This window comes from Microtus oregoni, unplaced genomic scaffold (assembly GCF_018167655.1).
Source record: "Microtus oregoni isolate MIOR12 unplaced genomic scaffold, Mior012 000092F_000, whole genome shotgun sequence".
NCBI lineage: Eukaryota > Metazoa > Chordata > Mammalia > Rodentia > Cricetidae > Microtus > Microtus oregoni.
In genome coordinates this window covers 308583-334091 of record NW_024544601.1, presented here as the reverse complement: position 1 = coordinate 334091, position 25509 = coordinate 308583, and the positions used below count along the sequence as shown (strand labels likewise).

Sequence of the window (25509 nt, the reverse complement as noted above, 5' to 3'; positions counted from 1 at the left end):
GCGGGACCTAAGCAGGCACTACCTCACAGGCAAAAAAACGCTAAATTCACGACTTTGGGGGGCGGGGTTCCTGGCAGGAGCCCTCTAGGCGCATGCTCAGAGGCGACCTCCAGGCCAGGAGGAGGGGCAGGGTTCAGAACCCTGTGCGCCTGCGCTCTGGTGCAAGGTGGGGCCGCGGGCGCCCGCACTGTAGGGTGTTCGTTAGGGTAGGGGGCAACTGTCAACTGTCACGGAGACAGAGACGACAGTTACCGGCGGGATGGCAACACCTTCCGCAGCCTCGGACTTGGCTTGCTCTGCAGCGCCCTCGCCCGTCGGGGGTGCCCAGGCGGCAGCGGCGGCAGAGGAGGAGGAGCGAGAGGTGGTACGGGTCCGAGTCAAGGTGAGGCTGGTGGCTGGTCGGCCAGCCTGCCCGGGGCACCCAATAGGCGAAAAGATGGTGGCTGCCATAGGATAGAGGGCAGGACCTGAAATCTGGGGCGTTACTGGGAGACGGGGGGGGGGGGGGGGAGGGGGGAGGTTTGAGAGCAGAATAATGGGAGAATGAAGACATGGGTCTTGGGGACATATCCTTGGGTGTGTAACTGGAAATAGAGGGGAAAGGGCTGCTAAGTGGAGGGGTGGAGTCTACGGTAGAGAGGTTGGTTGGAGGGTTCGAGGAGGGGCCTCTGGAGTCCAGAGGAATGAAGGAGGTGCTGTTGCTGTCAGAAGAGGGAGTCCTAAAGTCAGTCAACATTTTGGACAGTGCACTTTCGTGCATGTCCCCACCCCTGAGCCCACGTGCTGGGGGGGGGGGGGGCAAAAACAGTTCAGTGATATGTTTTGGACACTGGTGAGTATCTTGAGAACATAATAGGAAAAGTTAGATTCTAGGGAGTTCTTTACACAAAGTCGTGTAGGAAAATTCCTCAAAAGGGATTGAAGTCACAGAGACCTGAATAAAAGAGTCACCTATGTATATTTAAAGTGGGTGAAGAGTTCTAGGTAGAAGAGACAGTAAGAGAAAAGGCTAGGAGGTGGAGACTAGTTTGGTCTGTTCCTGTGGGTTCCCATATTGTTGGAGAAGGAGGACTGAGGGCAAAGTGATAGGACAGTCGGGAGAGAGAAGGGCAGGTAGGTGGACAGCATACTCTGAGGAAGGAACTTGTTGCAATAATTCGAGCAAGCTCACACTGGAGTGGTGGCACTGGCAGTGATGAAAAAGTCAACAGATCACTTCCGCATAATAGGCAAAGATGTAGTGAGTGAGCCAGATGAAGTAGTGGGAAGGATGTTCACAGCAAGGGAGATAAGCACACACAAAGGGCTGGAGGAAGAATGTAGTCAAGGTAACTCCCAACAGTTTGCTACTACTAGAGCATAAAGTTCAAAATAAATCTGAGTGGAGAGAGGACTATGTTGGGACCCCAGGTTTGCTGTTGAAAACTTTTGTTTCTGTTTTTGTTTTTCGAGACAGGGTTTCTCTGTATATCCCTGGCTGTTCTGGAACTCACTCTGTAGACCAGCCTGGCCTTGAACTCACAGAGATCAGCCTGCCTCTGCCTCCCTGGGTGCTTGGATTAAAGGTGTGCGCTACCACTGCCTGGAAGCTCTTGAAAAACATTTAACCATGGGGGTGTTAGAGGTAGATTTGCTAGATTGATTGCAGTATAGGAGACTGATTTTGTTGTGGTGAGACTGGACATGGTGATTCTGGCAACCATAGTTAAGGGACTCTTGAAGGATTGGACACCTGGACTATTGCGGGAGCTTTGTTCCTGCTTGTCTGTTCCTGTCTTTTTTGGGGATGGGGGAATTTTGAGACAGGGTTTCTTTGTAGCTTTGGAGCCTGTCCTGGAACTCACTCTGTAGACCAGGCTGGCCTCGAACTCACAGAGATTCACCTGTCTCTGCCTCCTGAGTGCTGGGATTAAAGGTGTGTGCCACCACTGCCTTAAAATTCTAAGGACACATCCATTCTTTCTTTGCCCAGAAACTGCCTGTGCCTTCCCCTTAAGAACAAAAACAAGAGTCTCCACTATGGCCAAGAGCATCCCATCTAAATTTGGTCCCTGTTTTCTGCCACTCTGTACCTCACCCACTCTTCTGAATGGTGCTGTGGCCCCTCATGGCCTACCCCTTCCTTGTCTTCTTTCCCCAGAAATGTGAGAGCTTCTTGTCACCTGAGTTCCGCTCTTTTGCTGTAGATCCTCAGATCACCTCACTGGACGTGCTGCAGCACATCCTCATCCGCGCCTTTGACTTGAACGGGTGAGTGGGCAGATGAAGCAGGCTGCTCATCTCAACGGCAACTGTCTGTCTTTTGTGGGTTTGGTTTTTTTCAAATAATTCCACGATGAGTATATGTATCTTGCTGGGAGTATTGGGGAAATGTCATAAGATAAACTAGCGGAAGTATTTTGGGCTACAGGGCGTGTGTTTTTAAAACTTTCAGGGAATGTTTCCAAAATGGTTCTCCAGACACGTTTTACCAGTTCAGCCTCAGCAGCAGTATAGAAAATATTTTTCCTAAATGTGGTGGTCCACACCTTTAGTCCTAGCACTCTGGAGGCAAAGACAGGCAGATCTCTGACAATTCAAGACCAGCCTGCTATACGTGGTGAGTTCCAAGACAGCCAGGGATACACAGAGAGACATTCTCTCAAAAAAAAAAGTAAGGTTTGTTTCACCAACCATGGTGATACGTACCTGTGATCACAGTACTCTGAAGGCTGAGACAGGAGAATCAAGGCCAGTCTAGGCTACATAATGAAACTATCTCAAAAGGAAGAAAGAAAATAATAAAGTTGTTTTCTTCATGCCCTCCCAAACAGTGGTTATTATAAGACATTATAAAATTTGTCAGTCTGGTAGCTGAGAGTTCGTATCTCATAGGAGCAGATGTGATGTTTATTTTGTTGTGGTAGGTTATTCTGGAGGAATATATGATTGTGCTAACAATTTTTAAAATTTATTTAACTTATTTATTTTATGTGCATTGGTGTGAGGGTGTCGGATCCCCTGGACCTGGAGTTACAGGCAGCTATGAGCTGCCTTGCGGATGCTGGGAATTGAACCTGGGTCCTCTGGAAGAGCAGCCAGTGTTCTTTACCACTAAGCCATCTCTCCAGCCCTGTGGTAACAAATTTAAATAGTATGAAATTCAGGGGGGCTGGAGAGATGGCTCAGAGGTTAAGGGCACTGACTGCTCTTCCTGAGGTCCTGAGTTCAATTCCCAGCAACCACATGGTGGCTCACAACCATCTGTAATGAGATCTGGTGCCCTCTCTGGCAAGTAGGCATATATGAAGACAGAACACTGTATACATAATAAATAAAAATCTTTAAAAAAAAAGAAATTCAGCTGGGCATGGTAGCCCATGCCTTTAATCCCAGCACTAGGAAGCAGAGGCAGGCAGGTCTCTGCGAATTTGAGGCCAGACTAGTCTACAAATCAAGATCCAGGACAGCCACGGCCATTACACAGAGAAACCATGTCTCAAAACATCAAAAAAGAAAAAAAAGTATGAAGTTGATGGATATTTAGGATGATTCTGGGTTTACAGTGATCATCACACAAAATACTTCTTTGTATTTGCACAGGTGTATCTGAAGAATAAATTCTTAGTTTTATTGTACATTTGTGCATTAACATTCTGTTGTGAAAAATAAGAAACATATAGACTGCTTTTTTTTAAATGTAGTAAGAAGGCTGCTTTCTTCCCACTTCTAACCCCCAGCTGCACTGTTAGCATCCCCAGAGGGGACCAGCATCTTACCAGTGTTCAATGTGCCCTCCAGATATAAGCAGGTGCGGATCTGTTTCTGTGTTCATGTAACAAAGTGGGTAGAAATGGCCTAACAACCTCAGGCTGCCTGTAACCCTTGGCATAGTTCCCAGCAAATAGAAGGAAGCTGTTTTCGGTACCTTTCACACTACCTTCCTTGTTTTGTAAACTGTTCCTGAAGTTGCTGGGGAACTGGGGATCCCAAGCCTTCATATCCTTTGTCCAGGAAGAAGAACTTTGGCATCAGCTACCTGGCGCGTGACCGGCTAGGACAGGAAGCTTTCCTCTCTCTCCTTTCTGATTGGGACCTCAGCACAGCTTTCGCCACTGCCTCCAAACCTTACCTGCAGTTGCGCGTAGACATTCGGCCCTCAGAGGACAGTGAGTACCCAGTGCCAGAGGACTACTACCTTGAGATCCAGCTTTTCCCATAGATAATAATCCTACCCCTTATAGTACACTCCTGGCAGGCCACAGGGACTCATTTCTTTTAAATTATGTCTGAAAACCTGGGTTCAATCATTACTAACACCCCAAAAAGTTTGTTATAATGATGGTAGTTAGATATTTTAAAACTCAAGTTCAAGGCTAGCCTTAGCTACAAAAGCAACCCTATCTCAAAACAAAACTACTACAAAATAATTCAAGTTTTGGGTTTTGAAGATTAGGAATATTCAGCCTATATTATCATATTGGCAATTAATTTGAAAACATGGTGGCACAGTAATGTTTTCAGGGCTGTTGAAGAAAAATATTCATGCTCTTGGGGAAAATCCCATTTAAGTAGGAAGTAGTGAAGTGCATGGTGTCTCCAAATAATTTTACAAAAATGTGTTTATATGTAAAAGAAATGAAATAAAGCAAATGTGATTTTAAAAAAAGTTAATGGGTTTTGGATGAGGGGCTGCAGGTGCAGGGTGTTGTGCAGTCTTGTCTTTTTTGCAGTGCTAGACATGAAAGACAGGCCCTGCTCACTCACGTTAGGCAAACCCTGTGCCATGGATGCCGTGAAGCCACACTTCAGCTCCAGTGCATTCTGGTAGTCTTTTGGTGCTAGTAGTGGGGGGGGGGGGTTGTCTGTTTGTTTTGTTTACATATAGGATATTTTGCCTGCATATATGTCTATGCACTGCATGCATGGTTGGTACCCGAGAAGGCCACAAGAGGGCATAGGATCCCCTGAACTGGAATTACAGATGGTTGTGAGCCACCTTCTGCATGCTGGAAATCAAACCCTGGTCCTCTAGAAAAGCAGCCAGTTACTTCTGAGCCATCTCTACAGCACCACTCAGTGTATTCTGTCTTTAACATTATTATGGGTTTGAATTTGGCTTTGGTTTTGAAATTTTTTGAATTAATTATGGAATATAGCCCTGGATAGCCTAGAACTTGCCATGTAAATGTGGCCGTGGCTGGCATCAAACTTACAGCGATCCTCCCATCTCTGCTTTTCCAAAGGACCTGCCTGTGTTGCCATGTTGTTAGTTTGTCTTTCTTTCTTTCTTTCTTTCTTTCTTTCTTTCTTTTTTTTTTTTTTTTTTTTTTGGTTTTTCGAGACAGGGTTTCTCAGTAGCTATGGAGCCAATCCTGGCACTAGCTCTTGTAGACCAGGCTGGCCTAGAACTCACAGAGATCCGCCTGCCTCTGCCTCCTGAGTGCTGGGATTAAAGGTGTGCGCCACCACCACCCAGCTGTTAGTTTCTTTTGTTACTAAGAATTGAATGCCAGGCCATGTTTGCTAGGCAGGTGTTATACCACCAAACTGCACATTACCTTTTTTTATTTTAAAATAGGTTTCAGTAAGTTTCCTAGGCTGACCTAAAACTTACCAGTTCTTCCACCTCAGCCTTATTAATAACTGGGAATACAAGCGTGTGCCACCACACCCAACGACATTCAACACTCAGCAAGTGTTTTTTTTTTTTTTTTTTTTTTTTTTTCCGAGACAGGGTTTCTCCATAGCTTTTGGTTCCTGTCCTGGAACTAGCTCTTGTAGACCAGGCTGGCCTCGAACTCACAGAGATCCGCCTGCCTCTGCCTCCCGAGTGCTGGGATTAAAGGCGTGCGCCACCACCGCCCGGCTTCTCAGCAACTTTTTAAATCACATTTTGATGTGTGTGTGTGTCTATGTGTCTATGCATGTGCACACTTGCACATATGTGGAGGTCAGAGAACAACTTGTTTTTTTGTTTTTTGATTTTTCGAGACAGGGTTTCTCCATAGCTTTTGGTTCCTGTCCTGGAACTAGCTCTTGTAGACCAGGCTGGCCTCAAACTCACAGAGATCCTCCTGTCTCTGTCTCCCGAGTGCTGGGATTAAAGGCATGCGCCACCACCGCCTGGCCAGAGAACAACTTGTGGTAGTCAGTTCTCTCCTATCATGTGAATCCTGGGGATCACACTCAGGTCATTAGGCTTAGCAGCAGGAGCCTTTGCCCACTGTACCATCTTGCCAACTCAGCAAGGTTTTTTTTGTCATAAAAATGTTATGAAGTCATATAGTTTGTAGCCTTAGAGAACTTTTGTACCCATTTGGGATGACTGAGGCATTTTATTCACACCATAATAATCATAAATAGCTAAATGGGCCATTTAATGAATATACTTAATTGTCATGATAATCTTAGCTAGGTGGTGGTGGCGCATGCCTTTAATCCCAGCACTTGGGAAATAGAGAAGGCAGATGTGTGTGAGTTCAAGGCCAGCTTGGTCTCTTAAAAAGAGAAATTATTAGTTTTCCATAAAATAGATGAAGAAACACGCCTAGGAGGGTATAAGATTTGGGCATGTCACATAGATGGTGGAAGACCAAGATTTAAACTTGGGCAGTTGATGATCTGGCTCCAGAGATTTTTTTTCCCCAAACAATTTGACTCTGTGATTTTTTTAGACTTGTTTAGACTGGCAAGGGCCAGGCCTGGTGAGACATAATTTTAACTGCAGAACTCAAGAGGCAAAGGCAGGCAGATCTCTATTAGTCTGAGGCTAGCCTAATCTACATAGAGAATTCCAGGATAGCCAAGGTTATGAGACAGGGTTTCTATAGCTTTGGAGCCTGTCCTGGAACTAGCTCTTGTAGACCAGGCTGGCCTCAAACTCACAGAGATCCACCTGCCTCTGCTTCCTGAGTGCTAGGATAAAAGGCGTGCACCACCACTGCCTGGCAAATAAATATTTTTTTAAAAAGAAAGAAAAGGTGTGGTTGTGAAAGATGGTTCAGCAGTTAAGAACTCAGACTGATCTTTTTTGAAGGATCTGAGTTTGGTTCCCAGCACCCCCAATCTAGCAGCTCACAACTGCCTGTAACTCCAGCTCCAAAGGGTTGATGCTCTCTTCCAGCCTCCTTGGCTCTGTGTGCGCATGCATGCACACACATATATATACACACAAACACACACATAAATAAATATAATAAAATAAATTTTAAAAAAACAGAAAATGAAAAAGAGGTTGGAGAAATAATGCCCAGTGGTAGAGGGCTTTTTTAGTATATTGATGCCCTAGGTTCAAGCTGTAGAATGGCCAATAAAATAATAACAATATCAGTAATAATAATTTAGTCAATTATGCCAACATCACTTGTTTTAAAAAAAAATCACGCTGAGATAGTTCAGCAGATAAGAGCATTTGCTGATGTTGCAGAGAATCTGGGTTCAGTTCTAGCACTCATAACAATCTATATAACTCCAGTTCTAGGGGCTCCAATTGCTCTCTTCTGACCTCCACAGGCACCAGGCAAGCAAGTGGTTCACAAACACTCATACACATAAAATATAATTTTTACTGCCGAGCGGTGGTGGCGCACGCCTTTAATCCCAGCACTCGGGAGGCAGAGGCAGGCGGATTTCTGTGAGTTCGAGACCAGCCTGGTCTACAAGAGCTAGTTCCAGGACAGGCTCCAAAACCACAGAGAAACCCTGTCTCGAAAAAAGAAAAAAAATATATAATTTTTAAATAAATAAAAAAAAGCAACACTGATTTGAAATGCCACTGTTTTTACAGATTGGGTTCCCATATATACTTAAATTTAGTCCTGGACTTCCTCTTGCATTCTGCTGACTCCATTTGTGCTACATTTAACACTACGTGTGTATGTTTTCATTTTTTATGTGTATGGAATGGGGATTTTGTCTTTGTATGTATATCTGTGTATTGTGTACATGCCTGGTGTCCTTGGAGGCCAGAAAAGGTTATCGGGATCCCCTAGAATTGGAGTTACAGATGGTTGTGAACCACCGTGTGGTCACTGGGAATAGAAGCCAGGATCTCTAGAAGGAGAAGCAAGTGGTCTTAGCCATTGAGCCATCTCTCCAGCCATATATATATTTGAGATGAGGTCTCACTGTGTAGCCCTGGCTGGCCTCAAACTCAGAGGTCCACCAGCCTCTTCCTCCCAAGAGCTGCAATTTAAAGCATGTACTACCACACAGGGATAATACTATTATTTTTAATGACAGTGATTTTGTGGTTAGTTTTAATTTTAAAAAAGCTTTTGCCAAGTTCCTGATGTTCTTTTTCTTAGCTATTCTTAAACATGAATTGGTTCTTGTGAACCTTAAAATAAGTTCATCCAGTTTCAGGAGAAAAACATTAGAACATTAGGTTGGATTGCACTGGATGTATATATTACTTTAAGGTTTGGCAAATTTGACAACTTTATAATGAAGAATGTAGTATGTATCATATATAATACCACAGACAGAAGCCCATAATGAAAAGCTTGGATGTGTCTGCAGGAAATGTGTGTGCATTCACCCAAGGTGGATTATGTAAAAACTATTTCTAGCCTCATGTTGGTCCATGTCAGGTTTTGTGTTTACAGAAATCCTTTGCCTGTTTCTAAATGTGTTTTCAATTTTCCTATTGTTTATCTGTATATAATAGAATATTTTTCCTGTCAACTACTTTTAGCCTTGATAGCTCATATGTTTTCCTCTCCCTTCTTGGCTCCTTTCTCTCCCTCCCCTCTTTGTCCTCTCCTTTTCTCTTTTCCCCCCTTCCCTGCTCCCTCTCTTGGTCTCAAATAGCCTAAGCTGGCTTCGAACTTCTGATTCTCTTTTCTCTACCTGCCAAGTACCAGGATTATAGGTGTGTGCCACAACACTGGGCTGAGTGGACTCTCTGTGCCATTCATGTTGTTGCTGTGCCCTTCTGTTTGTTTGTCAGGTATACCACCACCCCTAGCCGCTTGATATTTGAGGGGGGCTCTCACTATAAACCTTTTGCCAGCTTTGGATTCCATGTGTTCCCCATGCTGGCCTCAAACTTGTGATAGTCTTCCTAACTTCATCCTGCCAAGTTCCAGGATCACAAGCATGAGCCACTCCACACAGCTTAATTTTTTATATGAGTTTATTTGTTTTACGTCCCAGCTTGAGTTTTCCCTCCCTCCTCTCCTCCCAGTCCCTTCGCTCCCACCCCTCTTTGTTCCGCCAATCCACTCCTCCTCTGTTGCTGTTTAGGAAAAGACAGGTCTCCCATGAGTATCAATAAAACATGGCATATCAAGTTGTAGTAAAGCTAAGCACCTCTCCGTGTATTAAGGCTGGGCAAAGCCACCCAGTATGAGAAGTAAGGTTCCAAGAGCCTGTAAAAGAGTCAGAGACAGCCCCTGTTTCCGCTGTTAGGAGTCCCACAAGAGGACCAAGCTACACAACTGTAACATGCATGTAGAGGGCCTAGGTCAGTCCTATGCAGGCTCCCTGGTTGTTAGTTCATTCTCTGTGAGCCCCCATGAGCCCAGGTTAGTTGGTTCTGTGGGTTTTCTTGTGGTGTCCTTGACCCCTCTAGCTCCTACAATTCTTTCTCCCCCTCTTCTGCAGGATTTTTCCTGAACTCCACCTAATGTTTGGTTGTAGATCGGCTTCTGTTTCCATCCGTTGCCGGATGAAGCTTCGCTGATGGCAATTAGGCTAGGCACCAATCTGATCACAGGAGATGGCCAGTTCATGCTACTTACCCACTATTGCTAGGAGTCTAAGCTGGTGTTATCCTTGTAGCTTCATGGGAGATTCCCTGGTATCAGATTTTTACCTGACTCCGAAGTGCACCCCCTTTCCAGTAGTGTCTTTCAGTACTCTACCCCCCACTATCACTCATGTTCCCATCCCCACCTGCCCTCAGTCCACTCACAAAATCTCTTCTATTTCCCCTTCCCAGGGAGATCCAGGTGTCCCCCATTGAGCCCTCCTTGTTCCTAGCCTTTCTGGGTCTGTGGATTGTAGCAAGGTTATCCTTTACAGCTGATATCCACTTATGAGTGAGTACATGCCATGTTTTTCTTTCTGGGTCTGGGTTACCTCACTCAGGATGATTTTTTTCCAGTTCCCTCCATTTCCCTTTAGATTTCCTGATGTCATTGTTTTTAACAGCCGAGTAATATTCCATTGTGTAAATGTATCACATTTTCCTTATCCATTCCTCGATTGGGAAACATGTAGGTTGTTTCCAGGTTCTGTTTATTACAGATAAAGCTGCTGTGAACACAATTAAGCAAGTGTCCTTGTGGAATGACTGAACATCCTTTGGATATATGCCCAAGAGTGGTATAGCGAGGTCTTGGGGTAGATTGATTCAACAGTTTTCTGAGAAACTGCCATTCTGACTTCCAAAGGGGCTGTACAAATTTGCACTTCTATCAGCAATGGAGGAGTGTTCCCCTTGCCCCACAACCTCTCCAGCATAAGTTGTCATCAGTGTTTTTGATCTTAGCCATTCTGATAGATGTAAGATGGAATCTGAGTTGTTTTGATTTGCATTTCCCTGATAGCTAAGGATGTTCAACATTTTACGTATTTCTTGGCCATTTGAGAATATTATTATTATTATTATTATTATTATTTTATTGCTTTAAAAAATACCAATGCAAATTCCCAGTTCCTCCCCTCCTCCCACTCCCCTTCCACTCCCTCCACACACCCTTCCCCCAACCCCTGTCCAATCTTAAGAGAAGGCAAGGCACCCTGCCCTGTGGAAAATCCAAGGCCCTCCCCACTACATCTAGGTTGAGCAAGGTACTCATCCAAAGAGAATAGGGTCCCAAAAAGCCAGTACATGCAGTAGAGACAAATCCCAGTGTCATTGTCATTGGCCCCTCAGTCTGCCCCAACTGTCAGCCACATTCAGAGGGACTAGTTTGATCCCATGCTCGTTCATTCCCAGTCCAGTTGGAGTTGGTGAGCTCCCATTAGCTCAGGCACATTGTCTCAGTGGGTGAAACAACCCCTCATGGTCTTGACTTCCTTGCTCATACTCTCCCTCCTTCCCCTCTTTATCTGGACCTTGGGAACTCAGTCCAGTGCTCCTATGAGGGTTTCTGTCTCTGTTTCCATCTGTTGTTAGACAAAGGTTCTATGGTGATATTTAAGATATTAAGATATTTAAGATGGGCTGGAGAAATGGTTCAGTGTCTAAGAGCTTTGCTGTTCTTCCAAAGGTACTGAGTTCAATTCCCAGCAACCACATGGTGGCTTACAACCATCTGTAATGAGATTTGGTGCCCTCTTCTGGCCTGCAGGGATACATGCAGGCAGAACACTGGGGTCATTCTTGTGGATTCTGGGAATTCTTCTAGAGCCAGGTTTCTTGCTAACTGCAAATGGCTTCCTCAATCAAAATATCTCTTTCCTTGCTCTCATATCTGTCCTTCCTCCATCTCCTCAACTATCCCATTCCCTCAAGCTCTCCCCAACCCTCCCCTTCTCCTCTCCTCTTCCCTTTCTCCTCCTGAAACTGAGAAGCTTCTGTAAAGCAAAGGACACTGTCAATAAGACAAAAAGACAACCAACTGAATGGGAGAAAATCTTCACCAGTCCCACATCAGACAAAGGATTGTGCTCCAAAATATATAAAGAACTCAAGAAATTAGACATTAAAATTCTAAATAACCCAATTAAAAATTGGGGTATGGAGGGCTGGAGAGATGGCTCAGTGGTTAAGAGCATTGCCTGCTCTTCCAAAGGTCCTGAGTTCAATTCCCAGCAACCACATGGTGGCTCACAACCATCTGTAAGGAGGTCTGGTGCCCTCTTCTGGCCTGCAGACATACAGACAGAATATTGTATATATAATAAATAAATAAATATTAAAAAATAGGGTACTGAACTAAACAGAGAATTCTCAACAGAAGAATTTCAAATGGCCAAAGATACTTAAGGACATGTTCAACTTCCTTGCTATCAGGGAAATGCAAATCAAAACAACTTTTTTTTCCTTTTTTTATGATTAATAACTTATTTTTAAAAACCTTATTCATTTTATTTATTCATTTATTATGTATACAATGTTCTGTCTGTGTGTATGCCTGCAGGCCAGAAGAGGGCACCAGACCCCATTACAGATGGTTGTGAGCCACGATGTGGTTGCTGGGAATTGAACTCAGGACCTTTGGAAGAGCGAGCAATGCTCTTAACTTCTGAGCCATCTCTCCAGCCCCAAAACAACTTTGAAATACCATCTTACACCTGTCAGAATGACTAAGATCAAAAACACTAATGATAGTTTATGCTGGAGAGGATATGGAGTAAGGGGAACACTCATCCATTGCTGGTGGGAATGCAAACGTGTAACTACTTTGGAAATCAGTGTGGTGGTTTCTCAGAAAATTGGGAGTCAACCTACCTCAGGATCCAGCCATACCACTCTTGGGAATATACCCAAAAGATGCTCAATCATACTACAAAAGCCTTTGTTCAACTATGTTCATAGCAGCATTATTTGTAATAGCCAGAACCTGGAAACAACCTAGATGTCCCTCAATGGAAGAATGGATAAAGAAAGTGTGGCACATCTACACATTAGAGTACTACTCAGCGGTAAAAAACAATGATATCTTGAATTTTGCATGCAAATGGATGGAAATAGAAAACACTATCCTGAGTGAGATAACCCAGACCCAAAAATATGAATCTGGTATGTACTCACTCATTAGTGAATTCTAGCCATAAACAAAGGACATTGAGCCTATAGTTCTTGATCCTAGAGAAGCTAAGTAATAAGGTGAACCCAAAGAAAAACTTATATAGATCCACCTAAAAATTGGAAGCAGACAAGATCACCTGACAAAATTGGGAGCATGGGGGTGGGAGGTAAAAGGAAGGGGACAATTGAGAATCTTCTGTTGAGAATTCTGTTTAGATCTGTACCCCATTTTTAATTGGATTATTTGATTTGTTGATGTCTAGTTTCCTGAGTTCTTTATATATTTTGGAGCTCAGCCCTCTGTCGGATGTGGGGTTGGTGAAGATTTTTTTCCCATTCTGTAGGCTGTCGTTTTTGTCTTATGACTGTGTCCTTTGCTTTACAGAAGCTTCTCAGTTTCAGGATGTCCATTTATTAATTGTTAGTTTTAGTGCCTGTGCTATTGATGCTCTGTTCAGGATGTTGTCTCCCATGCCAGTGTGTTCAAGGCTATTCCTACTTCTATCAGTTTCAGTGTATCTGGATTTATGTTGAGGTCTTTGATCAACTTGGACTTGAGTTTTGCAACCAGCTTAATTTTAAGTCTTTTATTTTTAAATATTTAAAAATATATAATATATAATATTTTAAAATATTTATTATTTTATAAGTCAGGTGGTGGTAGTGCATCTCTTTAATCCCAGCACTCAGGAGGCAGAGGCAGGCGAATCTCTGTGAGTTTGAGGCCAGCCTAGTCTACAGAGTGAGTTCTAGGACTACCAGGACTACACAAAGAAACCCTGTCTGAAAAAAAAAACCCTCCAAAATATTTATTATTTTATGTGACTGTATATGTGCTTGAGTGTATGTGTGTATGTATACCATGTGCATGCAGGTATCTGGGATGACTGGAACATGACCCTGGAACTGGAATTATAGGTGGTTATAAGCCGCCTAATGTGGGTGCTGGGACCTGAACCCAGGTTCTCTGCAAGAGCACCAAGTTCTATTAACCACTGAGCTGTCTCTCCAGAATTGTCAGCTTTCTTAGTTGGTTTTAGGTATAACTTTTTTAAAGCGTTGAACCCAGGGCTTTGTATATGCTAGGCAAGCACTCTACTTCTGAGCCACCTATCCACCACTTTTTTTTAGGGTCTCTATGAGTCATTTTTCTGTTATTGTGATAAGATGCCATAACTAAGGTAACTTAAAAAGGAAAGTATTAAGAGTCTGTAGAGATGGCTCTGCAGTTAAGAGCACTGGCTGCTCTTCCAGAGGATCTTGGTTCAATTCCCAGCAACCACATGGCAGCTCACAACTTCAGTTCCAGGGTACCTAATACCCATGGAAAAACATCAAGGTGGGGAGGGTTGAAGGGAGGAGGGGAGAGGCAGGAAGGGGAGCAGAGAAAAATGTAGAGCTCAATAAATATCAATAAAAAAGGGAAAAAACATCAATGGATATTTAAAAAAAAGACTCACATTTTGGTTTTGTTTGTTTTTGAGACAGGGTCTCTTTATGTATTCCTGGCTGGCTTCACTATATAGACCAGGCTGGCCCAAGACTCACTGAGATACACCTGGCTCTGCCCCCTATCAAATGCTGGGATTAAAGGCGGCCACTATTATTCCCATCTTTTTTTTTTGTTTGTTTTTTTGAGACAGGGTTTCTCTGTGTAGCCCTGACTATCCTGGAACTCACTCTGTAGACCAGGCTGGCCTCAAACCCACAGAGAACTGCTGGCCTCTGCTGGCCTCTGCTGGCCTCTGCTTCCTGAGTGCTGGGATTAAAGGTGTGCACCACCACCGCCCGGCACTACACCCATCTTAATGGATGCATTTTTAAAGATTTGTTTTAATTTTACATGCATGTGGGTTTTTTTAAGGTTTTTCAAGACAGGGTTTCTCTGTAGCTTTGGAGCCTGTCCTGGAACTAGCTCTTGAAGACCAAGCTGGCCTCGAACTCACAGAGATCCGTCTGCCTCTGCATTCTGAGTGCTGGGATTAAAAGTGTGCACCACCACTGCCCAGCCCGTGCATGTATTCTTACATGTATGTATGTGAACCATGCACATGCCTGGCATCCAAGGAAGCCAGAAGAGGACATTGGATTCTCTAAAACTAAAGTTTTAGGCAGGTGTAAACCACCACATGGAGGCAGAGAACTGAATCCTAGGTCCTTTACAAGTGCTCTTAACCACTGAGCCATCTCTCCAGCCCCAATATTTATGCATTTTTAGATGTTTGACAGTGAATTTCTATTTGTTGTTTTGAAACAGGGTTTTGCCATATCTTAGGCCGACTGGCTTTTAATTCACTGTGTAGCCAGGCTAACCTCAAACTCAAAGCAGTCATCTGGCTTCAATCTCCTGAGTATTGTGATTATAGATATGTGCTATCATGCATGGTGGTTGCTAAACTTTGATTTTTAAATAAATAGAAGTACACTTTAATGATAAGTATAGTATAATATGCCTGGCTTGATGGTACATGTCTATAATCCCAGCACTGAGGAGGCAGAACCAGGCAGCCTTTGTGAGTTTGAGGCCAGCCTAGTGTATATAGCAAGTTTGAAACCAGCCAGGGCCGCAGCCCTGGTTGTCCTCACTATGTAGACCAGACTGGCCTCAAACTCGGCAATCTGCCTGCCTCTGTCTCCTAAGTGCAGAGATTAAAGGTATATGCCACCACACCTAGCCTAAAATGATCTGAAGTTTTGTTTAACTTTTTTGAGATTTATTTTATGTGTATGGGTGTTTTGACTGCATATATCTGTGCACCATATGTGTACAGTGCCTGTAGAAACCAGAAGAAGGGCCGGGCGATGGTGGCGTACGCCTTTAATCCCAGCACTCGTGAGGCAGAGGTAGGCGGATCTCTGTGAGTTCGAGACCAGCCTGGTCTAGAGAGCTAGTTCCAGGACAGGCTCCAAAGCCACAGAGAAACCCTGTCTCAAAAAACCAAAAAAAAAAAAAAAAAAAAAAGAAAGAAAAAAAGAAAAAAGAAACCAGAAGAAGGGATCCGATTACTTGGAATTGGAGTTACAGATGGTTGTGAATTGCCATATGGGTGCTGGGAATTGAACCCCGGTCCTCTGGAATGGCAGCTAGTGCTCTTAACCACTGAGCCATCTCTCCAGCCCCTTGGTGAGTCTTTTTTTTTTTTTTTTTTTTTGGTTTTTCGAGACAGGGTTTCTCTGTGGTTCTGGGGCCTGTCCTGGAACTAGCTCTTGTAGACCAGGCTGGTCTCGAACTCACAGAGATCCGCCTGCCTCTGCCTCCCGAGTGCTGGGATTAAAGGCATGCGCCACCACCGCCCGGCTGAGTCATTTCTTTACTTCAGAAAATTTACATTATACTTGTTGCCTGTTTAATTCTAAGATCTTCACCTGATCTTTTATTCTCTTCATTTTTTTGGTATTTGCATATTGGATCTCCCAAGCTTGAGTTCCAGGTCTTTTTACATTTTTGCCAAAATCGTGTAACCTTAATTCTTTGTTTGTTTGTTTGTTTTCCAAGGCAGGGTTTCTCTGTAGCTTTGGAGCCTGTCCTGGAACTCACTCTGTAGACCAGGCTGTCCTCGAACTCACAGAGATCCACCTGCCTTTGCCTCCCAAGTGCTGGGATTAAAGGCGTGCACCACCACTACCTGGCCTGTAACCTTAATTCTATTTTACAGTAGTTTCTTAACTTGGTAAGTAGTATAGCCTTCATCTCACCTGGAAAGTGTTAAAGGCGTGTGTCACCATGTCTAGCACGAACCCTGCCCCCCCCTTTTTTTTAAAAAATATTTATTTACTTATTTATTATGTATACAATATTCTGTGTGTGTGTATGCCAGAAGAGGGCACCAGATCTCATTACAGATGGTTGTGAGCCATCATGTGGTTGCTGGGAATTGAACTCAGGACCTTTGGAAGAGCAGGCAATGCCCTTAACTGCTGAGCCATCTCTCCAGCCCTGGAAAGTGTTTTAATGTTTTAGCAAGACCACCCTGGCAGCTGTTGGGGTGTGAGGCACACAAAAGGAGCTGGTTAGGAAGTAGCAGTCTGAGGTGTCTGGGGTAGGTGGCTCACAGAGGGTCACAAGGTGGACGAACAATGAGTTGGTGTTGAAATGTGTTTTACATATATAAGCCACAGGTCTTGGGGACTTAGGGACTGAGGGAATGGGAGGGGCCAGGGATAGGTCAAGGTTACTGGCAATTGAACAGTTGAAGGAAAAGGGAATGGCTGTACTGGGAAGGGCTCTCTGCCTCTCCTTTGTGGCCCCTTAGTTTTGTACCCTCAGAGATACTTATGCAGAGACAGTGGCTTTAGATGTGACTTTTTCCTTTAGCTCTGTGGAAGAAAGGACTATGAGTCATGAAAATGCTACTTAGGGGTGCCACTGACCTGCAAACGGCAGTGACAAAAACACATAGTAGTTGATTTGTTTCATGTAGTTATATGCTTCATAGAATTATCCATATAACGGAATTGACCATTGGATGTTGTTAGCTTTTGCAATACTGTGCTGTCAGTTGATAGCTAGTACAATTCTTTTTTGTCCTTTGGTTTTTGAGACAGGGTTTCTTTATGTAGCCCTGGCTGTCCTGGAACTCACTCTGTAGACCAGGCTGGCCTTGAACTTGGAGGTCCACATGCCTCTGCCTTCTGAGTTCTGGGAATATAGGCATGCACCACCACATTGGGCAATAAACGTAATTTTAAATTTTAAAAATGCGGCTAGAGAGATGACTAACTGGTTAAGACCAACATATTGCTCTTCCAGAGGCCCCAAGTTTGTTTCCCAGCACCCTTGTCAGATGACTCACAACTGATAATTCCAGCTCCAAGGGATAGGAGACCTCCTGAATTCCTTGGGTATCTCCACTTTACATGCACATACCCCAATGCAAGTACACATACATATATAGAATTCAAAAGAAAATAAATCCTTTTTAAAAAGAGTGCTTGCGCCGGGCGGTGGTGGCGCACGCCTTTAATCCCAGCACTCGGGAGGCAGAGGCAGGCGGATCTCTGTGAGTTCGAGGCCAGCCTGGTCTACAAGAGCTAGTTCCAGGACAGGCACCAAAGCTACAGAGAAACCCTGTCTCGAAAAACCAAAAAAATAAAAAAAGTGCTTGCTTTTCTTCCTGCGTTCAGTTCCCAGCACCCACATATAGTGGCTCACCACCTCTAGCCCCAGGGGACCCCAAGACTTCTGATTCTGCAAGCACCTACACTTATGTGTGTATACCTCCAAAAAGATACATACTCCAAAGAGACACATAATTCAAAGGAAAAGTGAAAGAAAATCTTGCTGGGCTGAAGACTGCCTTCTATGGCGCTAAAGCAGTTTAAGAGTGCTGGCTGCTCTTCCAGAAGACACAGGTTCAATTCTAAGCATCCATGTGGCAGCTCACAACTGTCTGTAACTCTAGTTCCAAGAGATCTTTTTATTTTATTTATTTTTTTATTTTTATTTTTTTTCCAAGAGATCTTGATGCCCTCTTCTGGCCTTCCTGGGCACCAGGCATGCATATGGTACACAGATATACATGCAGGCAAAAACCCATACACATAAAAATACTGTTTTTAATTTTAAATTTAAAAAAGGATTTTTGAGCCAGGTGGTGGTGGCACATGCCTTTAATCCCAGTACTTGGGAAGCAGAAGCAGATAGATCTCTGTGAGTTCGAGGCCAGCCTGGTCAGTCTGCAGAGCGAGTTCCAGGACAGGATCCAAAGCTATATAGAGAAACCCTGTCTCGAAAAAACAAAACAAAAAAAAGGATTCTTTTTTTTTTTAAAAGGTCAGGCTTGATGACACAGGGTTTTTTTTAATATTTATTTATTTATTTATTTATTATGTATACAATATTCTGTCTGTGTGTATGTCTGCAGGCCAGAAGAGGGCACCAGACCCCATTACAGATGGTTGTGAGCCACCATGTGGTTGCTGGGAATTGAACTCAGGACCTTTGGAAGAGCAGGCAATGCTCTTAACCTCTGAGCCATCTCTCCAGCCCAAAAAAAAAAAAAGGATTCTTGAACTTAGCCCACAGGTGACAATTGCTGCTGTAGCCACATCGTATCTGAAGTGAGCAGAGAGATGAGGAAGAGCTCTTAAGGGAATGGGGAGGATAATAGAATACATGTGACATGGAAACAGGAGACCAGCAAGAGGAGGCTGGGGATAGGGGAGGGCAGCGGGAAGGGGGAGGAATAAGAAGAAAGTATTTTCATAATCTGTTTATGGAAATGTCATAATGAAGCCCATTACTTTGTGTGTTAACTTAGAAAACTTAATTTAAAAAAGAAAAAGGGGATCCCAGCACTTGGGAAGCAGAGGCAGGCGGATCTCTTTGAGTTCGAGACTAGCCTGGTCTACAAGAGCTAGTTCCAGGACAGGCTCCAAAGCCACAGAGAAACCCTGTCTCGAAAAACCAAAAAAAAAAAAAAAAAAAAAAAAAAGAAAGAAAGAAAGAAAGAAAAGGAAAAGGGGGCCTAATGTAGAGATGGCTCAGAGGTTAAGAACACTGCTGTTCTTCCAAAAGACTCAGGTTCGATTCCCAGCGCCTAGATGGCAGCTCACAACTGTCTGTAATTCCAGTTCCAGGGGACCTGACACCCACGGCAAAACACCAATGCACATTAAATAAATAAATAAAATTTAAAATATTCCATATGAAACTGTAAAAAATATTAGAAGATAAGAAAGGAAACTACAGTGAACAAAACTGCAAGGGGAAATAAAGATAGAAACAGAAAAGTAAGAAATCTCTGCTGATGTCATGGACCAGGAGTGGCTACGGTCAAGCATAGAATGGTTTCCTTTGTCAAACATATACAACATCCTTCTCCACTAACACTTTTTCTAAGATATGTCTAGGCTATGGGGTAAGGTTAATGAGGCTATGATCCTAGAAATAGGAACCTACCATTTCCCAGCTATAGAATCTTGATCACTAGTTGTTCCAAACCTTTTTGGTCATTTTCTGTTAAACTGGAATGGTAATAGCACCTTCTATCATTTTGGTGGCGAGAACTATCATTGATATAAGATCTGGAGTGTATGCTCTCAGACTTTGGTGTTGTAAGGAGACTGCTTGTTTGTTCCCAGCTGCTCAGCCCCAAAATAACCACACAGAAACTGTATTAATAAGTCACTGCTTGGCCTATTAGCTCTTGCTTTTTATTGGTTAGCTCTTACATCTTAATTTAACCCATTTCTATTCATCTGTGTATTACCACATGACTGTGACTTACTCGCAAGGTTCTATCTGGCGTCTGTCTCTGGTGGGGCTACAAGGCTTCTCTCTGACTCTGCCTTCTTTCTCCCAGCTATTCTGCCCTGCGAGGTCCAAGACAGATTCTTTATTAAGCAATGGTATTCACAGCATACAGAGGGGAATCCCACATTACTTTGGGCCTGGGCTTCATATTCCACTTCTTTCTTTCACTAGGTATGGGACCTTGAACAAGTATCTATAGACCTATTTCCTCATCAAAAATAAATAAATCCAAGAGGGGTGGCCACACCTATAGTCCTTTAATTCTAGGTATTGGGGAAGCTAAGGCATAAGTTGGTTCAAGGCCTGCCTGGACTAGAATAAGTTCAGGAACAGCCTGGGTAACTTAATGAGATACTGTTTCAAAAAAAGGTTTTTTAAAGAGGTCTCATGATGTAGCTCAGCAGTAGAGCACTGCATAGAACATGTGATGCCCTGGGTTTGATTTTCCAGGACTATCCCATCCACACGCACAAATAAATATATTTTAAAAAGAATACTAGCTAGTATTTCCATAGAACTGAGTATCTGAAGGTCAGAGGACAACCTCCATCATGGCATTGAACTTGGGTTATCAGACTTGGTGGCATGTGCCTTTACTCACTGAGCCCTCTCACTGACCACCAGGTTTATTTATTTATTTTGTTTTGAGACAAGGTCTTACTATGTAGCTCTGGCTGTCCTGGAATGTGCTTTGTAGACCAGGCTGGCCTCAAACTCACAGAGATCCACCTTCCAAGTGCTGGGATTAAAGGCATGCACCACCAGGCTGTCAAGTATTTTTTAAAAATGAGATAGAATCTCCTAGCCCAAGCACTGGCCTTGAACTCTCCATCTTCCTACCTCAGCCTCCAGAGTAACCGAGATTACAGACCTGCACTCCCAGGCTCAATAGATATTATTTTTTCTTAAGGTTAATCTGTTGCTTCAGTGCCTTGCAATAAATATTACTCAAATCATTGAAATATTAAAGGCTTCCCTGCCATTTTGTGAAACATTTCTCATGTAAGAACTATTCATAGCTGATTTTTTTAACATTATTTGGATGATACAGAGAAGAGGGAATAGACATCGTTTATTAGCCGGCATGTAGCTAGGCTTTAGAGGAACCCAGCCCTGTGATCTGGGTTCACATACCTGTTCTTATAGTGCTTCACTCTGTGTGCTCAGGCCCATTGCTGGAGGACTGGGACATAATTAGCCCCAAAGATGTCATTGGATCCGATATCCTACTGGCTGAGAAGCGTTCCTCACTGACGACAGCTGCCTTGCCTTTTACACAATCCATCCTGTCTCAGGTGATTTCAGGAGACTGGGGGGCCCCAGCTGGGGTTGGAGGGAAAAGCCCATCTGGGACTCCTATTCCAGAGTGTGCTGGTTGGCATTTGCCCTAACCTGCACAGAGACCTGTAGCTTCTTTTCTTCCTTCCTTGCCAGGTGGGCCGTACATTGTCTAAGGTCCAGCAGGTGCTGAGTTGGTCATATGGGGAAGATGTCAAGCCTTTCAAGCCCCCTCTGAGCGATGCTGAGTTTCACACATACCTGAATCACGAAGGCCAGCTCTCCCGTCCTGAAGAATTGCGTTTGCGGATCTATCATGGTGGTGTGGAGCCTTCCCTTCGAAAAGTGAGCCCCCTTGGTCACTCATCACTCTGTGGTGGCTCATGAGAGACATTCAGTGGAACACACTGTCATAGGTAGGGTAGAGAGAGTCCAAGGACAGAGGTTCTATTTCAGGTAGGTCAGTGGCAGGAAGACAGACTACCACAAGGACAGAGGCCATGAGAGACAGGGTGGATGGTGACTAAAGACATGGGTATGGCAGATCCCTAGTTGAAGCTCAGCCTCATCTCCTTTTGTTTCTGGCTAGGTGGTGTGGCGGTACCTCCTGAATGTGTACCCAGATGGACTGACAGGCCGTGAGAGGATGGACTACATGAAACGGAAGAGTCGCGAGTACGAGCAGCTCAAAAGCGAGTGGGCCCAGCGAGTGAACCCTGAGGACCTGGAATTCATCCGCAGCACAGTCCTCAAGGACGTGCTTCGCACAGACAGAGCCCATCCCTACTATGCAGGGCCTGAGGATGGCCCACACCTACGGGCCCTACATGACCTGCTTACTACCTATGCTGTTACCCATCCACAGGTATCATACTGCCAGGGCATGAGTGACCTGGCATCACCCATCCTTGCTGTCATGGACCATGAAGGGCATGCTTTTGTATGCTTTTGTGGCATCATGAAGCGCCTGGCTGCCAACTTCCATCCTGATGGTCGTGCCATGGCCACCAAGTTTGCCCACCTCAAGCTGCTATTGAGACATGCTGACCCAGACTTCTACCAGTACCTACAAGAAGCAGGAGCTGATGACCTTTTTTTCTGTTACCGCTGGTTGCTGCTGGAGCTTAAGCGCGAATTTGCCTTTGATGATGCTCTCCGAATGCTAGAGGTCACCTGGAGTTCACTGCCCCCTGACCCTCCTGAACATGAAGTCGAACTTGTTGGACCTCCAAGCCAAGTGGCAGACACTGGCTTTGGTAGCCACAGGGGACGGCCAGTACGTCAGAGGCACATGCTGAGGCCTGCTGGTGGAGGAAGCAGTGCTTTTGAAGATGCTGTTGTCCACTTAGCCACATCTAGCCAGGGACCGAGTGGTGGGGGACGTCTCCTGAGACAAGCCAGTCTGGATGGTCTCCAGCAACTCAGGGATAACATGGGCCCCAGGAAGGACTTTCTAGTCCAACTAGCCCACCCAGCTACCCTCATTAGCTCTAAGTCCCTCTCTGAGCCCTTGTTAAACTCCCCAGACCCACTCCTCTCCTCTTCTTCTCGGCCTGATTCCCCATCTTCTTCATCTCCTCCATCTACACAGGAGGCTTCTCCTTCTGGTGACATAGCTGTAGGATCCCCCTTGATGCAAGATGTAGGATCTCTCAGAGATCCTGGGAAATCCCCACCACCCCCACCTCCAATGGGCCTTCCCCCACCCCAGGAGTTTGGCCGAGGGAACCCATTCATGCTCTTCCTCTGCCTGGCTATCTTGCTGGAGCACCGTGACCACATCATGCGCAATGGGCTAGATTACAATGAGCTAGCCATGCATTTTGACCGCCTGGTGCGGAAACACCATCTAGGGCGTGTCTTGCGCAGGGCCAAGGCTCTCTTTGCTGATTATTTGCAGTCTGAAGTGTGGGACTCTGAAGAGGGGGCTGAGGCCACAGCTCCATCTTGATTGTAATCCTTCCAGCTTTCCAACCCCAATGGTACTCCATTCTTTTGTCATGAGGGTCTACACAGGGAATTATTCCCTGCCTACCATCCCCAGACATGTTGGAGCCTGGGGCCCTCTCACTGGGTTTGAGTGTGTGTGGCTCAGTGTTGGCACTGCCCACGGAGGCTATGGCCTCTTCTGCATTTGTTGTTGTTTCTAAACTCTACACACACAAAGATCACTGTGGCACGTGTATTTTTCTACTTCCTGGATATTATAGAAGTTACTGTGGGCTCTTTGGTTGATGGGACTGAAATAACTCAATTGATTTAGAGCGGCTCCTGCTTTCTCTGGCACAGGGGAGTAGCTAGTGAAAACCAGGTATTGGTGAACCTGGCCCAGGGACTGCTCTAGAAAAGGCTAAATCTATGTTTGTTTGATTGCTTGGTTGGTTTTGGGGGTATATCTGCCTATCTAGAATATAAAGGTCGATTTGATATCTGTGAATGTTATTTCAGGACCAGGCACAAAAAGATGAGGAAGAGAGAGTTTCTAGCTTAAAAAGAGGCAAGGTTTAAAAAAAGGGGGGGGGGCAGGGTTCCTGCTAGAGGTTCGTGCTGAGAGATGGCTCAGAGGTTAAGAGCATTGCCTGCTCCTGAGTTCAATTCCCAGCAACCACGTGGTGGCTCACAACCATCTGTAATGGGGTCTAGTGCCCTCCTCTGGCCTGCAGGCATACACACAGACAGAATATTGTATACATAATAAATAAGCAAATAAATATTTTTTCAAAAAAGGGGGGGGGGCAGGGTTCGTGCTAGACATGGTGACACACTCCTTTAACCCCAGCACTCAGGAGGCAGAGACAGGTGAATCTCTGAGTTCAAGGCCAACCTGGTCTACAGAGAGTTCCAGGACAGCTAGAGCTATTATACACAGAAACCCTGTCTCAAAAAAACAAAAACCCAAGAAAACCACACACACACAAAGAAAAGAGGCAAGATTTACTACAAAAACTGGGAATTTGTGGCCTAAAAAAAGAAACATTTCGGCCACTCATCATTTCTAGAATCCAACTCTTTTCTGGGGGCTTGTCCAGTACATGATGCTGGCAGCCCTGGGCAGAGGTCTAAGCCTTCTACGTGCTTTGAAACCAGCTTGAGGGACTGCTATGCCATGCTTAGAGCTCTAAGCTATGTTTCCAGCAGATGGATGCCTATCCTAACCATTTCAGCATATTGCCACTAACATGGATCAGAAAAACCAAGCACTGATAAAACTTGAGCCCTAAAACAGTTTGCCTAAGTCTTTGCAAGATAATGATAAAAATCAGGTCCTTGGGACTGAGTGATGGCTCAGTTTCTAAGAATACTCATTACTCTTGCAGAGACCTGCATTCAGTTCTGAGCACTAACATGGTGGTTCACAACCATCTGTAACTCCAGTTCCAAAAGATCCAATTCTCTTAGGACCTCTGTGGTCACCAAGCGTGCACATGGAATATATACATGCATGCAAGCAAAACACTCATTTGTGTAATAAGATAAATCTAAAAAAAAGGTCAGGTCCTTGCTCAGGCTGCAGTGGTATGCACATAATCCCCAGCTACTTGGGAGATGATAGGATAATCACAAGTTCAAGTCTAGCCTGGGCTACAGAGTGAAAAATGTGTCTCATAAAAGGCAACCCCTCTTCCCTACTTACCTAATCAGAATGTGGAGGAGCTTTCTCTCAAGGAAACTGTCCTGTACTAAGGATATGATAGATGGTGGATGAGCTAACTGGGGTCCCCACATTATGACCTAGCTATGCCAGGTCTGACTAGAAGTTATGCTGCCAGAGATGATGGAACATCAAGAAAAATATCTTAGCTGCTTGTCCCCTACCACATTGCCATGTGGGTGAGGGTGACCCTTAAAAGGTTCTTATCCCCTAGTATTGGTGGGGAAGGAGTAGTCACTTGAAGACCAGGACAAGGCTATCTTTTTGTGTGCAGGGTATTCAAACAGTGGATCTACCAAGTATGCACCGAATAAGGGGCTTGGACCCCATGGGGCTATCCATAATAATAAGAATGTAAGGACTTTCTGGGGACTCTATATATTCCTTTCCGCAGTAACTAGCCAACTCCCTATGGAGTATGTTCTATTATTAATGAATTCCGGTTTTTGTTTTGAGACAGGATCTCTAGCCCTGGCTGTCCTGGAACTTGCTTATGTAGACTGGCCTCAAACTCAGCTGTCTGCCTGCCTCTGCCTCCTGAGTGCTGGGATTAAAGTTATGTGCCACCATGATTAGCTTTAATCTTATGTGTATGGTTGCCTGCATGTATGTCTCTGTACCATTTATGTGCCAGATGCT

The 25509-nt window shown here is 44.5% G+C and overlaps 1 protein-coding gene across 1 annotated transcript; it reads left to right on the top strand.

Moving 5' to 3' along the window:
* The first annotated feature begins 251 nt into the window (after nucleotides 1–251).
* On the top strand, nucleotides 252–23767 carry Tbc1d25 (TBC1 domain family member 25). The gene is made up of 6 exons (XM_041644177.1): nucleotides 252–382; nucleotides 2141–2250; nucleotides 3994–4148; nucleotides 21108–21235; nucleotides 21375–21563; nucleotides 21808–23767. The coding sequence occupies exons 1-6, from the start codon at nucleotides 260–262 to the stop codon at nucleotides 23167–23169; spliced, it is 2067 nt and encodes a 688-aa protein (XP_041500111.1). The 5' UTR covers nucleotides 252–259; the 3' UTR covers nucleotides 23170–23767.
* Nucleotides 23768–25509: the final 1742 nt, after the last annotated feature.

Coding starts and splice junctions, on each gene's coding strand:
- Tbc1d25 (XM_041644177.1), top strand. CDS start 260: ATGGCAACACCTTCCGCAGCCTCGGACTTGGCTTGCTCTGCAGCGCCC. Junction 4,149..21,107: donor CATTCGGCCCTCAGAGGACA/GTGAGTACCCAG, acceptor CTGTGTGCTCAG/GCCCATTGCTGGAGGACTGG. Junction 21,236..21,374: donor CACAATCCATCCTGTCTCAG/GTGATTTCAGGA, acceptor CTTCCTTGCCAG/GTGGGCCGTACATTGTCTAA.